Source organism: Equus asinus, chromosome 19 (genome assembly GCF_041296235.1).
Source record: "Equus asinus isolate D_3611 breed Donkey chromosome 19, EquAss-T2T_v2, whole genome shotgun sequence".
NCBI lineage: Eukaryota > Metazoa > Chordata > Mammalia > Perissodactyla > Equidae > Equus > Equus asinus.
The window spans coordinates 27,433,108-27,446,083 of NC_091808.1; the positions used below are offsets into that span (position 1 = coordinate 27,433,108).

The window sequence follows — 12,976 nt, forward strand, 5'->3', positions numbered from 1 at the left end:
TTTTAGATACTAGACCCTTATCAGATACATGATTTGTTCAGTATTTTCTCCCATTCTGTAAATTCTCTTTTTATTTTCTTGATAATGTCTTTTGATATACAAAGGTTTTTCATTTTGATGAAGTCCAATTTCTTTTGATTTTGTGCTTTTGGTGTCATATCTAAGACTCCATTGACTCATCCAAGATAATGAAGATTTACCCCTATGTTTTCTTCTAAAATATTTATGGTTTTAAGCTCTTATATTTAGGTCATTGAACCATTTTGAGTTAATTGTTACATATAGGGTTAGGTAGAAGTCTGCCTTCATTCTGTTGCTTCCTAATTGTGGATATCCAGTTGCGGATAACCATTTGTTGATGAGCGTATTTTTTTGCCCATTGAATGGTCCTGGCACTCCTGTTTAATCAGTTGGCCATAGAGGTATGGATTTAGTTCTGGAGTCTCAATTCTATTCCATTCATCTATATGTCTGTCCATATGCCAGGAAACAATATTTTGATTACTGTAGATTTATAGTAAGTTTTGAAATCAAGGTGAGTCCTCCAACTTAGTTCTTCTTTTTCAAGATTTTTTTGGCTATCTAGGATTCCTTGCAATTCCGTATGAATTTGAAGATTGGCTTTTTCATTTTTGCCAAATTGCTGTTGGAATTTTGATAGGGATTGTGTTGAATGTGTAGATCACTATGGGTAGTGTTGTCAGTATTGAGGAATAAGTCTTCCAATCCCTGCACATGGGATGTCTTTTCACTTATTTATGTCCTCTTTAATTTCTTTTAGCAATGTTATGTAGTTTTCAGTGTTCAAGTCTTTTATCTCCATGGTTAAATTTATTTCTAGTTATTTTATTCATTTGGGTGCTATTGGAAATGCAATTATTTTCTTTTCTTTTTCATTTCTTCTTTTTTTGTTTTTTTTGGGGGTGAGGAAGATTTGCCCTGAGCTAACATGTGTGCCAATCTTCCTCTATTTTTGTATATGGGATACCACCACAGCATGGCTTGATGAGCAGTGTGTAGGTCCATGCCTGGGATCCAAACTCACAAACCCCAGGCCACCAACACAGAGCATGTGAACTTAACCACTGTGCTACTGGGCTGGCCCCTGCAATTGTTTTCTTAATTTCCTTTTTGAGTTGTTCTTTGCTGATGTATAGATACACATCTGATTTTTGTTTGTTGATCTTGTACCCTGTAATTTTGCTGAATTCGTTTAATAGTTGTAGTAACCTTATTGTGGGTTCTTTGTGAGAGTAGAGAAAAGCAGCAGATTTGGCTTTGGCTGCTGGCATGTTTATTTATTTAATTATTTTATCTTAAAGAGGCAGTAAAGTATTTCTGATTTTATTTAGAAGCTTCAGAAGATCTGTATTTTCTGTATCTAGGAGCAAGTCATATGCAAATGGAGATAATTTATTTCTTCCTTTAAAATTTGGATATCTTTTCTTTGTTTTTCTTGCCTAATTGCTCTGGCTAGAAGTTCAAGTACAATATTGAATATCAGTCGTGAAGGTGAAGAGGACAGGACATCCTTGTCTTGTTCCTGATCTTAGGGAGAAAGCTTTCAGTCTTTTATCATTGAGTATGATGTTAGCATGGGTTTTTCATATATGCCCATTATCATTTTTAGGCAATTAAGCTCAAATACTGTGAGTATATATTGGAAAGATTCCCAGACATAGAATTGCTAGGGCAAAGATTATGTAAGTTTATCAATTTACTTTTCTTTTTTTTTTTTTTTTTTTTGCCAAGTTGTCCTCCATATGGAGTTGAACCAGTTTATATTCCCATCAGCAATGTATGAATGCCTATTTTTCCATATCAAAGACTCAGTATAATAGCTGATTTTGTTTAATGTCTCATAAGATTTTTGTAGATGATCTAAATATAATTGTTAAAGACAGATAAATTAAATAAACATAAAAGAATAAAAGTTTTTGGAAAAACTTTTTAACAATAATTATATGTATTATAATGTATGTACTTAAAACAACTTAAAATGATGGTTACCTGCTCTAATGTCACATGTAGTTTTTAAGGGTAATTTAAACACAATTGTTAAAATTGGGTAAGAGCTTTTAAGTACAATAATTATGTCTTATAGTCTGCATACTTAAAAAACAGCTTCCAAACAGTTGTAGAGATAGATGGTGGTGATAGCTGCACAACAATGTAAACGTACTTAATGCTACTATAACTATACACTTAAAAATGGGTAAGTATATATTTGAGTCTTTCTGTTTTTATCCAATCTGAAAGTTTCTGGCTTTTAATTAGAGTGTTTAGATCATTTACATTTAATGTAATTATGATATAGTTAGATTTAAATCTACCATACTGCGTTATTAGTTTTGCTGATAAATTTTGTAACAGAGATGACATGAGCTCATTTGACCAGTAAACCCAGGCTGTATATTTGCATCATAGCCAATGCTGATAACTTTGAGGACATGTCTATTTTAAATCAAACCAGCAAACTTAAACAGGCTCTTATTTACCAAAGATCATTTCACATCATGTTAAATAGCTTTGTCTTTTAGAAGTTTTGTATGTTAATTAAAGACTGCATTTCATTATGAGAGGTTTTGAACCTTCTCTTTTCTGAAACAGAGGTTTCCCAGAATGGCCATTACAATTTTAAATTATCCCAAAAGTTTACTTATTTTTACCTGTTCAATTTAAATCAGGAATTTTGGGGGAGTTGAAGTGAAGCTCAGCTTGCTGGGAAGCTTAGCAAGAGAGTAGAGAAAAGCAGCAGATTTGGCTTTGGCTGCTGGCATGTTTATTTATTTAATTATTTTATCTTAAAGAGGCAGTAAAGTATTTCTGATTTTATTTAGAAGCTTCAAAAGATTAAAACAGGCTTCCCATTGTTGCAGCTGGCTTTTTCCAATTGCATATGTAAATACACCAGTTTGGGTGAACTGAAACTGCCCAATTTAAGTATATCAATTTTTACTAACTTTTATCTTAGTTTTTCAACATTTTATACTTTTAATTATAACTTATATTAGAATTCCATTAACAAGTTTTGGTGTTACAATATTGTCTTTGGAAAGCATTCCAAGTTAGACATAACATTTATTCCCAAAGCAAACATCCAGGCAAAGTTGACATAACCTCTTCATATAATATTAGCTTAAACACTTTAATTTTTATAGTCTTATCAACCTGAGTAGCCTAACTGTTGCCCCAAACACTTGCTGGTCAGGTTTCTCACTCTGATTTCTGCCTCTTGATCTTTTAAATTTTTCAAACTGTGGTGAATAGAACAGGTTTGTCTGATGTACTTTAATGTTGGGGGGCCAATAGAGGGATCCTTTTAGCTCATCCAACCTTAGATGGTGTTTTATTAAAACCTTCATTTTAACTTTATTCATGTCTGTTCGATTTATCCCATTTTTCTTTTTAATAACTAGCTAAAGATTTTCATCCTGTTGGGATGAGTCCTGTGACTCTTCCCTTTCTGATTTCTCTTTGTTAACTTAATGTTTTCATTAGCATCTGTAAGACCATGAGAAGCTGAGACCCCAAGTTTGATTAAATTTTTAAGACTAGTCATTGTATTTTCCTTTTAATTTGGTCTTTTTATACGTACCAATAAAACAGCTGTTTATCATGAGAGCTCTCTAAAAAGTTTCCCAACTTAAGGATCCATTGTTTGGTCATTTTTTTCTCTGGAGTCTAAAGAATATTGTGGCACGTGGTGTTACAAAAGAAAATCATCCCTCTTTAGACATTGCCTTATAGCTATAGGTCAACCAGTCAGCCAGTTTCTCCCAAGGGGCTCTTAGGTAGAATAGATGCAGCACCTCCATGTTAACACTTTTAAAAGGAAAGACAAATAAACAACAACAAATATCAAACAAGCACACTTTCCGAAAAACCCTCGGCCACAAACAGAAGCCAAAACAAAGACTAAAACCAAAACCAAAGTGCTTCCAGTCCCAGCTTAGTCCGTGTCCTACACTCATGGGCCACCCAAGAAATGAAGACCCGCTATGCAGATCTTCCCAAATGAGCAAGGACAAGGGACCTCAGTCTGCACACTTGGGGACCTACCAAAATCTGGCCAGGGCGTCGCGACTTCAAAACAAATGGAGCCCAGGGGGCTGCCAGGTACCCATTATTTTTGGCCAGTCTTGTTGGAAAAGGTTAACTAACATAAAGACAAAAAAAAAACTACCAGCTACTTACAAGAGATGTCTTGCTAAGCCCTGAACCTAGTTTCCTCCACCACCAAAGCAAAAGTGCCGTGGGCCAACGACGTCTGGCTAGCAGCCAGTCGCTTGGGGCTGTCCCTGAGACAAGGGGCTCAGGCAGCTGCAGGACAACTTCCAGGAGAGGCCTTTAGCCAGAGGCCGGTGTGCCACAGGCGAGACGTTCCCCTGGGACATGGTCTCATCTGGGTCACCAAATTGATATCAAACCTGAAGTGAGTTCTCTCACCCGTTGTGTAGCAAGCCAATCTCTGACACCGAGTGTAGTGGAAGAAAGTAGGACTTCATTATTGCACAGCGCTGAGTAAGGAAAAAGGGCAACTAATGCTGAAATCCCAAACTCTCTGAAAAGCTAAAAGGAGGGTTTTTTATTTGGGGTTTTAGGTAGGGGAGGGGAAGCATATGGCCTTGCTGGTCGGGGCTTTCCCACCAGCCTGGGTGTGGCCTTGAGACTACTTACAGAGAGGAGGGAGCCCGTGACGTTGCTGGTCAGCAGCTTTCCCTCCAGCCTGTATCTCTTTGCAGGGAGGAGATAATGAATCCAGGTGCTTATCCTTGGCTGTGTCTGTCTCCATGGCAGATAGTGGATTCTGGAGCCAGGAAGCCAGGGAGTAAGCAGGGAAAGAGTGCTTTGGTTTTAACTCCACATATGCTGGGTTTAATGTCAGGGAACCAATATCAGGGTTGGTATCAAGTTAAGGATGTACATTGTAATCTCTAGGGAAACCACTAAAAGAAAAGTAAAAGAATGTATAAATATCACTTAACAGAGTGGAAAAATATAACAAAATATTTTATTAGTCCTAAAGAAAGCAAGATAGGAATCAATGAAATTATAAAAACATACATATATAATAACTTTCAATAAACATTATAGAAAATAAATCCAATTGTTGGTTCTTCAAAAAGGTTAATAAAATTGATCAGCCCCTAGCAAGATTCCTCAAGAAGAATCCCAGTTTGGTTTTACATTTAAAAATCTGTTAATGTAATTCACCACATAAATAGATTAAAGAAGAAACGCCATATAATCAATTCAGTAGGTTCACAAAAAGCATATGATTAAACTCAACATTAATATATTTAAAAAACACTTTTGGCAAACTAGGAATATATTCTGATAAAGAATATACCAAAAAAAAATCCTACAATCATTCTTAATCCACATCATTCTTAATTCTGAGAAATTAAAAGCATTTCCTTTTTAATCAGAAACAAAACTATCTCATTTGACCATTTCTATTCAGTATTGAACTGGTGAGCCCATCTAGTATGGTTGAAACACCCTAAATAATAGTGAATAAAGGTTTTAGGGTTGAATAAAAGAAGCTAAACTGTCATTATTTGTAGATAAAGTGTTTGGATAATGAAAAACTAAAAGAAACTATTAGAATAAGAACGTTTAGCAAAGTTGTGAGACATGTTCAATATATAAAAGTCTATTGTAGTTTTAAATTCCTCTTACAATTGAAACAATAAATAGTAAACTACCTAGGAATACATCTAACAAAATAGGTGAAGACTTTTAGAGCAGAAAATTATAAAGTGTTTTTGAAAGAAATTAAAGATAATCTAAATAAATGAAAAGATATGCTATATTCATGAACTGGATGATCTTTAATCATGATAACTATGAAAAATCTCCCAACTGATTTACAGATTCATTGTATTTTCAAACAAAATCTATAGGTTTTTGGTGAAAATTAAGCTGTTTTTAAAATTTATACGGAAGAGTGAAAGCCAAGAATAGCCGAGACACCCCTGAGGAATGAGGTGGAAAAAGTTGCACTATCACATGTCAAGACATATTCAATGTTGTAGTAATTAAGATGTTGGTTATTAGCATAGACACAAATGGCACAACATCAGAGATCCCTGAAACAGTCCCAGACATGTATGGAATGTGGTATATAACAGGTAGCATTGTAGATCAGTTTGGGGAGAATGAACTAACTGTTCAGTAAAAGGTGTTAGGTCAATTGGTGATTCATACAGGGAAAAAAAATGAGATTGGATCCCTACCTCACATTATATAAAAAAATAGATTTCAAGGAAAGACCTAAATGCAAAAGGCAAACCTTAAAACTCTTAGGAAAAAAAATGGAAGAATATCGTTATGACTTAAGAGGAGGGAAGAATTTCCTCATCAAGATACAAAAAAGTGCAAACTATATAGAAAGGAAACATTTACGTTAAGAACTTCTGTGGATCAAAAGACATCACAAAGAAAGTGAAAAGGGAAACTCAGGGAGCAATATATAGCACCTACACGGATTTGTAACTTTCTAGAGTATATAAAGAGAAACTTAAAAATCAACAAGACATCCTAATAGAAAATCGTCAAAACATGTATTTCCCAAAAGAAGGAAACATGAATGGCCAGTTACAGGTATTAAAGGTGATCAACGTAAATAGTAAACAGAACAATGCAAATTTTAACCAAGGAAATGATAAAATTCATAGCAGTTACTCCTGGAATCGTGAGAGAAAAATATGATTAAGGAATCACATTGTGTTAGTTAAGATATGAGTTTAGCTGCATTTGACAGAAACCTCAAAGAGTGACATAAACAAGATGTCAGTTTATTTCCTTGTCTTGGAGCAGATGGAAGATCCTCTAGATGTGACAACCTCGCTGTCCTTGGCTCTCTAGGACCAGGTTCCTCCTGCCTTTCTGTTTGATCTTTTGAGCATTGTCCTCATCCACATGGTTACCACACCTCAGCAGCAACGCTGTGTTTCAGGTATCAAGAGAAGCAGAGGAATAAGCGACCTTCTTACGGCCACTTCCTGGAGGTTCCACACATAATTTCTCTTCATGGTCTTCTGGCTAGAATTCAGTAATTTTTAGATGCAAGGAGGCCTGAGAAATGTACCCAGCTGAAAGTCAGGAGTTCTAAAACAGGGAGAAGAGACCACAGATAGTTGGGGGGAAGCAGCAATCGCTGCCACAGGCTCACATGGGCAGGGTAGGAGGAGAAGGCATCGGAGGTATCAGTGTTTCTGTTTCTCAAAGAAGGGTGGTGAGTATAGGTGTTTCTTAAGAATAATTTTATACCTTCCCTATAAAATATATATTCTTTTGTTTATATGAAATGTTATTTAAGTTAAATCAGTGGATACTTTTCGGTCTTTATTTTGCTTGAATCTCTTACAACATATCATATTGTTGCTCACACCCTCTAGACATTTGGATTTTTATTGGCAAGAATCTCCTGCTTTTTCTCTTATTTCTCCATCCATTCCTTTTCAGCCTCCTGGGCTTCACTTTCTCTGCAGGGGGAAAAAAGGCCTTTTCCTAGATGTCCCTCACTTGTCTCCATAATTATTTAGGATAGTTTCAAATTGGCTAATGGGTTTCCTGGCTTTGGAAAAATTGCAAGAGAAAACTAATTATATGGTAAATATTCAGATTTTATCACCTTTTATTCATAATACTCTAGCCGTATATGGGGCAGGGGAGGTTAGCACATTATTTTCTTTGTAATTTCAAATAAATAGTCTTTATACTAAAAGAACAAATAATTCTAGAGTGAGTCAAAAGTACCAGTGCATCTTGTACAGGTAAGAAAGAGCAACTATTCCCATAAATATGTACATATAACATCATTAGAATAAATCTTGGAAATGACTCACATTCTTGTAATCGTGTATTCACATATCATATCTTTTTATAAAAACTCATCAACTTACTTAACCATCCAGAATAATTAGATTTCCCAGTCATCCTTGCAGCTAAGTATGACTGTCTGACCTAAGTGTTGGCCAATGGCATGTAAACAGAAGTCATTACTTGCTAAATTTTAGTGTATGTTAACAGAGAGTATTTCTTTTTTCTGATAGGAAGAAATAGTCTCAGGCATACATATACATTTGAAATGTTTTATCACATGATTTTTTTTTTGAAAGCAAATAAGGTAAAATTCAGTTGGTCAGCATTCCAGTTTCAACTATATGTCAGGGACTGTGTCTGTTCTGGGAATAGAGGATTGTACAAATTACAGTCCAACGTTCAAGGAGCGAACAGTCCAGAGGAACTCTAATTGAAGGCCATGGTAGAGAGAGGTATGCCCTAAGTGCTGTGGAAGCTCAGAGAAAAAGCCAAAGTTTGCCAGGAAACTCAGACTCAAGAAAGTTGACAAGCCTAATGTAAGTTTATAAAATAAAAATGTTTAAAAATAGCATCTGAAGATCTCAGTTATTATAAGCATTTTAGATATCTGTTACATTAAAGAACTAAAATCAGTCCTAATGTTATTGTAGGGGGTAGAAGTGAGAGTGAGGGAAGGAATACAAGTGAACTCTATTAATTTTTGAAATATTTTATCGATTTCATAGATTTTTTCTATACTAATTTTATAACCAGAAAAAAATTTTTTTAATCCAGCATGTAAACAGAATATGATTTTTTTTTAAATGTTGCAACCCAGCTTTTTTGATTTAGCAACATGGTTTTCTTGAGATTCCTGGAGTCAAATCATAACTTTAAGAAACTCAGTCACTTAACATATTGCATGTTTCATACATATCTTTTTGATGTTTTCTTTTAAGTTATGTGGAACAGAATCACAGCACTTCACTGTTACTCCAGTGTAGATATTGTCTGGCATTAGAATTTAGGCAGAGACTCCAGATGCGTTCATTAGTTCTAACAGGTTGCAAGAAGGAAAAGATTATACACCGTTCTTAATCTTAACATCGTACCTGTCCATCATCACTTACAGTTCTCGCCATCTAGTGTGTAACCATTTCTTTTGACGCAAAGTTCCTCAAACTCATTTCTCTTTATTGTGATTTTATAAGATGGCAGAAAGACCCATTTTCATAGACATTGCCCTTCACTTTGAAAAACTGAAAAGTGGGTAGTCACATCTCATCATGCTCACAGCCTTCAGGAGCTCCTCTCACTCACACTATGTTGTTTTGAAGCTCTTTCTCCAAGCCGACTTACTAAGCCAGGACTTCTTTCTGGTGTCATTCAGATACTTACTTATGTTACTCTCTCTGATTCAGTTTTCAAGCAAAAATGAAGTCTTTAAATGATTTTTTTTCTCTTGTAGACTTTGCCTTCAAAAGAAACGTTTTTAAATACTACGCAAATGCCTTGCCTGCAGTCAGCTTCAACTTGGAGTAGCTGTGGACACAATTCAAAGTCTCAGATATTAAAAGAACATGTGTCAGAGTTAGATTCTTCTTTTCATTCTGTCCTATCGTTACCATCAGGTAAGCTTCCTTATCAAAAATTTCTAAGTAACTCTGGATATTTTCTATGGTGAAATCTAATCCTGTAATTATAGGGAATCTAATAAAATTTTATCAGTTGTTTTGTCACTGGATATTAGAACTAAACAGTTTCCGTAGAATTAATCTAGTCACATGCTGAGTTAATGTTCTATCTTTGCAAGTTGATTCTTTAATTCCTTGGAGACCATTTTGATTTACTTTGGGAAATAACTAGCTTTTGATCTTTTTTTTTTTCTTAAAAGATTGGCACCGGAGCTAACAACTGTTGCCAATCTTCTTTTTTTTTCTGCTTTTTCTCCCTAAATCCCCCCAGTACATAGTTGTATATTTTTTAGTTGTGGGTCCTTCTAGTTGTGGCATGTGGGATGCCGCCTCAGCATGGCCTGATGAACGGTGCCATGTCTGCGCCCACGATCTGAATCAGTGAAACCCTGGGCCACTGAAGCAGAGCGTGCGAACTTAACCACTTGGCCATGGGGCCAGCCCTGATCTTCTTTTGGGTGTTAAATTTTTAGCATTTTATTGTTAACATGGCTGAGCTTATGGAAATATTTCTCAGTAAGTCAATGTTCCTTTTCTAATGTGTTTTGGCATGGAATGTTCCCTGACATATACTATTCCTCCATTTATAATCAGCATTGAATTTCTCCCAGAGAAAAACATAGTTCATTTTTAGATATATAGTCATGCGACACTTAACAAAGGGGATATGTTCTGCGAAATGTATCCTTAGGTGATTTTGTCATTGTGTGAACATCATAGAGTGTACTTACAAAAACTTAGATGGTACAGCCTACTACACACCTAGGCTGTATGGTACTAATCTTATGGGACCACTGTCGTATATGCAGTCCGTCATTAACCGAAAAGGTCCTTATGCGGTGCATGACTGTAGTCAACTTTTGAACCTCAAGAATATTTATAATCTACAACTGAGTAAATGATGCATATACATCCCCATGTCCCTAAGGTGGCTTTAAGTTTCCAGTTCTTGGTTTCTGTTGGAGCGTTTCCAGTCTTGTCTATATCGGAACTGAAGTGCATGTTTAGGGTAAAAAAGGAAACATTCTTCCACTGTTTATCTCTGGTTCTCCTCTTTATGGGAGGATCTCTCGAATGGACTTTTGTTTCCTTTTCAGCTTTTGGTTCTAATCACCCAGGGACTGCTCCTCTTTGTAAAACACTATTTTTTGTACCTCTTCCCTGCCCTGAATCTTAGTTTGGTTTTACCAGTATTAGAGTGGTTTCTCAGCTACATCATACTTTGAAGTAAGTCTCTGGCAGGAACTATTTGATTCCATCTTTGAGGAAACCTTAATAATAGAAAGAAACAATAATAAATGTAACAGTAATCACGCAGCTAACATTTGGTTTTAGCATACACTGTGCCCTATAAGCACATCCCATTTTCTTGTTTAATTCTTGCAACAACCCCATGAAAGTAGATACTGTTGTCCTCTTTATCTTATATGCGAGAAAATGGAAGCTCAGAGATGTTAAATTACTTATCCAAGACCATACTGCTATTAAATGACGGAAGCAGGATTTGACCTGAGGTAGCCATTCTCCAAAGCCACATTCCTAACCATTACTCTTTACTGCCTTTCCGTTTTCTTATTAGTAAATTTGTTTCTCTGATGACATATCCCTGAGAGCTGGTATAAATATCCTTGATCTTAATCCTATCTCCCCTCTAAGAAGTTAAGATTTGCTTCCCCATCTGCTCTTTAGAGTTATCCATTTCTTGTGTGCTTAATTAATAAAAATCTGAATACCTGCTGTATACTAGCTACTAAGTAGATGCTAGGAGTATAAACACAAATAAATCCCTTGAGGTACTTGCATTCTACTTTTAAAACAGCTATAATCTAAAAGTGTAATAAAATGTTATGTTTTAATAAAAGCACACAGATCACAGCGTGGGTACTAAGGATGGTGTATGAGTGGAACCAAGACCTTCCCTCGTTACATTATGTTTTCCCACCAGTCACGGAGAACAGTGGTAGAATAGGTGATGTTCTCTTTATAAAACTGAGTGATATTTCTTTGGATAAACAAACTTACGTTTTACCAATTAGAAAATATCATAATCCTGAAATGTTTAAGCAGCATAATCAATTTGTATTCTCATTTTCATTTTGTCACATAGTTTCATATGATCATAGTATAATGCTAGGATTGAAATCCATCCTACCTCTCCCCCTTGGGACAGACTCCATGACGATGCTCATGAACCCATTTATTTATTTATTTTTGCATATTATTCCACACTTGAGTATGGATCTACCATTAAAGTACATCATTTGAAGGAGATACTTTGTTTAAAATTGAGACCTTTCCTGGGTCTATCCTGATTTATGTGTTCATAATTAATTTTCTTAAAATGAAATACCTTCTTTCAGTAGCAAAACTTTCAGTGTATCAACTGCTTTATAAAATATTTCTTTATGTTTCTTAAGAAAACATTTGGGTGTCTCACTAATAAATGCTTTTTAAGTTGATTTTGCTTTTACATTGATTGAAGGAAAAAAACTAATTAATAAATGTGAAGCACATCTACTTTGTTACTTAGCTTCTCTTTTGGTTGTGAGAGTACAGAATGTAAACAGCAAATTGAGCATCGAAGTCTCTATTCAAAGGAAGAGAGCATTTGTCAATAGGTTTTAATCTTTGTAAAGTAGATTCATTTTGTGATTCATAATATTAGTAAAGTAAGGGATTGTGAAACGATATTTTCATAAAAGGTTGCATCTGAATTATAGTGGTTTCTCATCAAGTAATTAAAACCATGTAATTCTATCATTTGGAACCCTCATTAATTCGAATGCAGTTTGTGGGGGTGTGGTGGAATGGACTTGGAGTCAGCCAGGTTTGGCTGGATGTTTTTCTTAAACTCTTGGGTACATTTGTTTCATCTGTGAATATTTATTAACATTTGTAATTTTGTTCATCTTCTGTACTGTTTTAGTTTATGAAGTTGTTCATCATTAGCTTTTATCTTTATTTACTACATATAACCAGCAATTTCGAAAATACTGCTACTGATATGCTTGGAAACAGCATTTTGCCACTTCTGATAGTTCTGACTTTTTAAGCTTTTGCTTATTTTTCTAAGTTTATGTGCTATTTATAGAAATTAAGCAATCGTAATATTAGAGTCTGTGGAGAGTGGTGCTCACTGAAAGTACTTTTACTTGATTTTTCCAGATGTGCCTCTTCATTTTCATTTTGAAACACTGTTTAAAAAGACTGAAGTAAAAGGAGATCTTGCAGAAAATAAATTTGTAGGAGACTGTATCATATCTCCATCACCTGGTATGTCATTGACAAATCTTGTACTTATATACCGTTTACATCTTTCATATACTATTTTTGCTTTCTAAGGAAATAAAATTCAACAAAGGAATAAATGTAAATCCTTAATTTTTAATATTCATGTTTTACAAATCACACCACACGCAAATAGAAAAATTTACAGGAGTAATCCTAAAATAAATGTGTGATACTTATTG

At 35.0% G+C, this 12,976-nt stretch overlaps 1 protein-coding gene across 18 annotated transcripts in view; it reads left to right on the top strand.

The window, feature by feature from the left end:
* Positions 1 to 12,976, top strand: part of KANSL1L (KAT8 regulatory NSL complex subunit 1 like) — a 138,463-nt gene that overhangs the window by 106,627 nt on the left and 18,860 nt on the right. For all 18 annotated transcript variants that reach the window (XM_070489861.1, XM_070489856.1, XM_070489857.1 and 15 more), the window contains 2 exons: positions 9,281 to 9,443; positions 12,672 to 12,779. In XM_070489861.1, the coding sequence (XP_070345962.1) occupies positions 9,281 to 9,443; positions 12,672 to 12,779 (271 nt within the window). The remainder of the gene's footprint in view (positions 1 to 9,280; positions 9,444 to 12,671; positions 12,780 to 12,976) is intronic.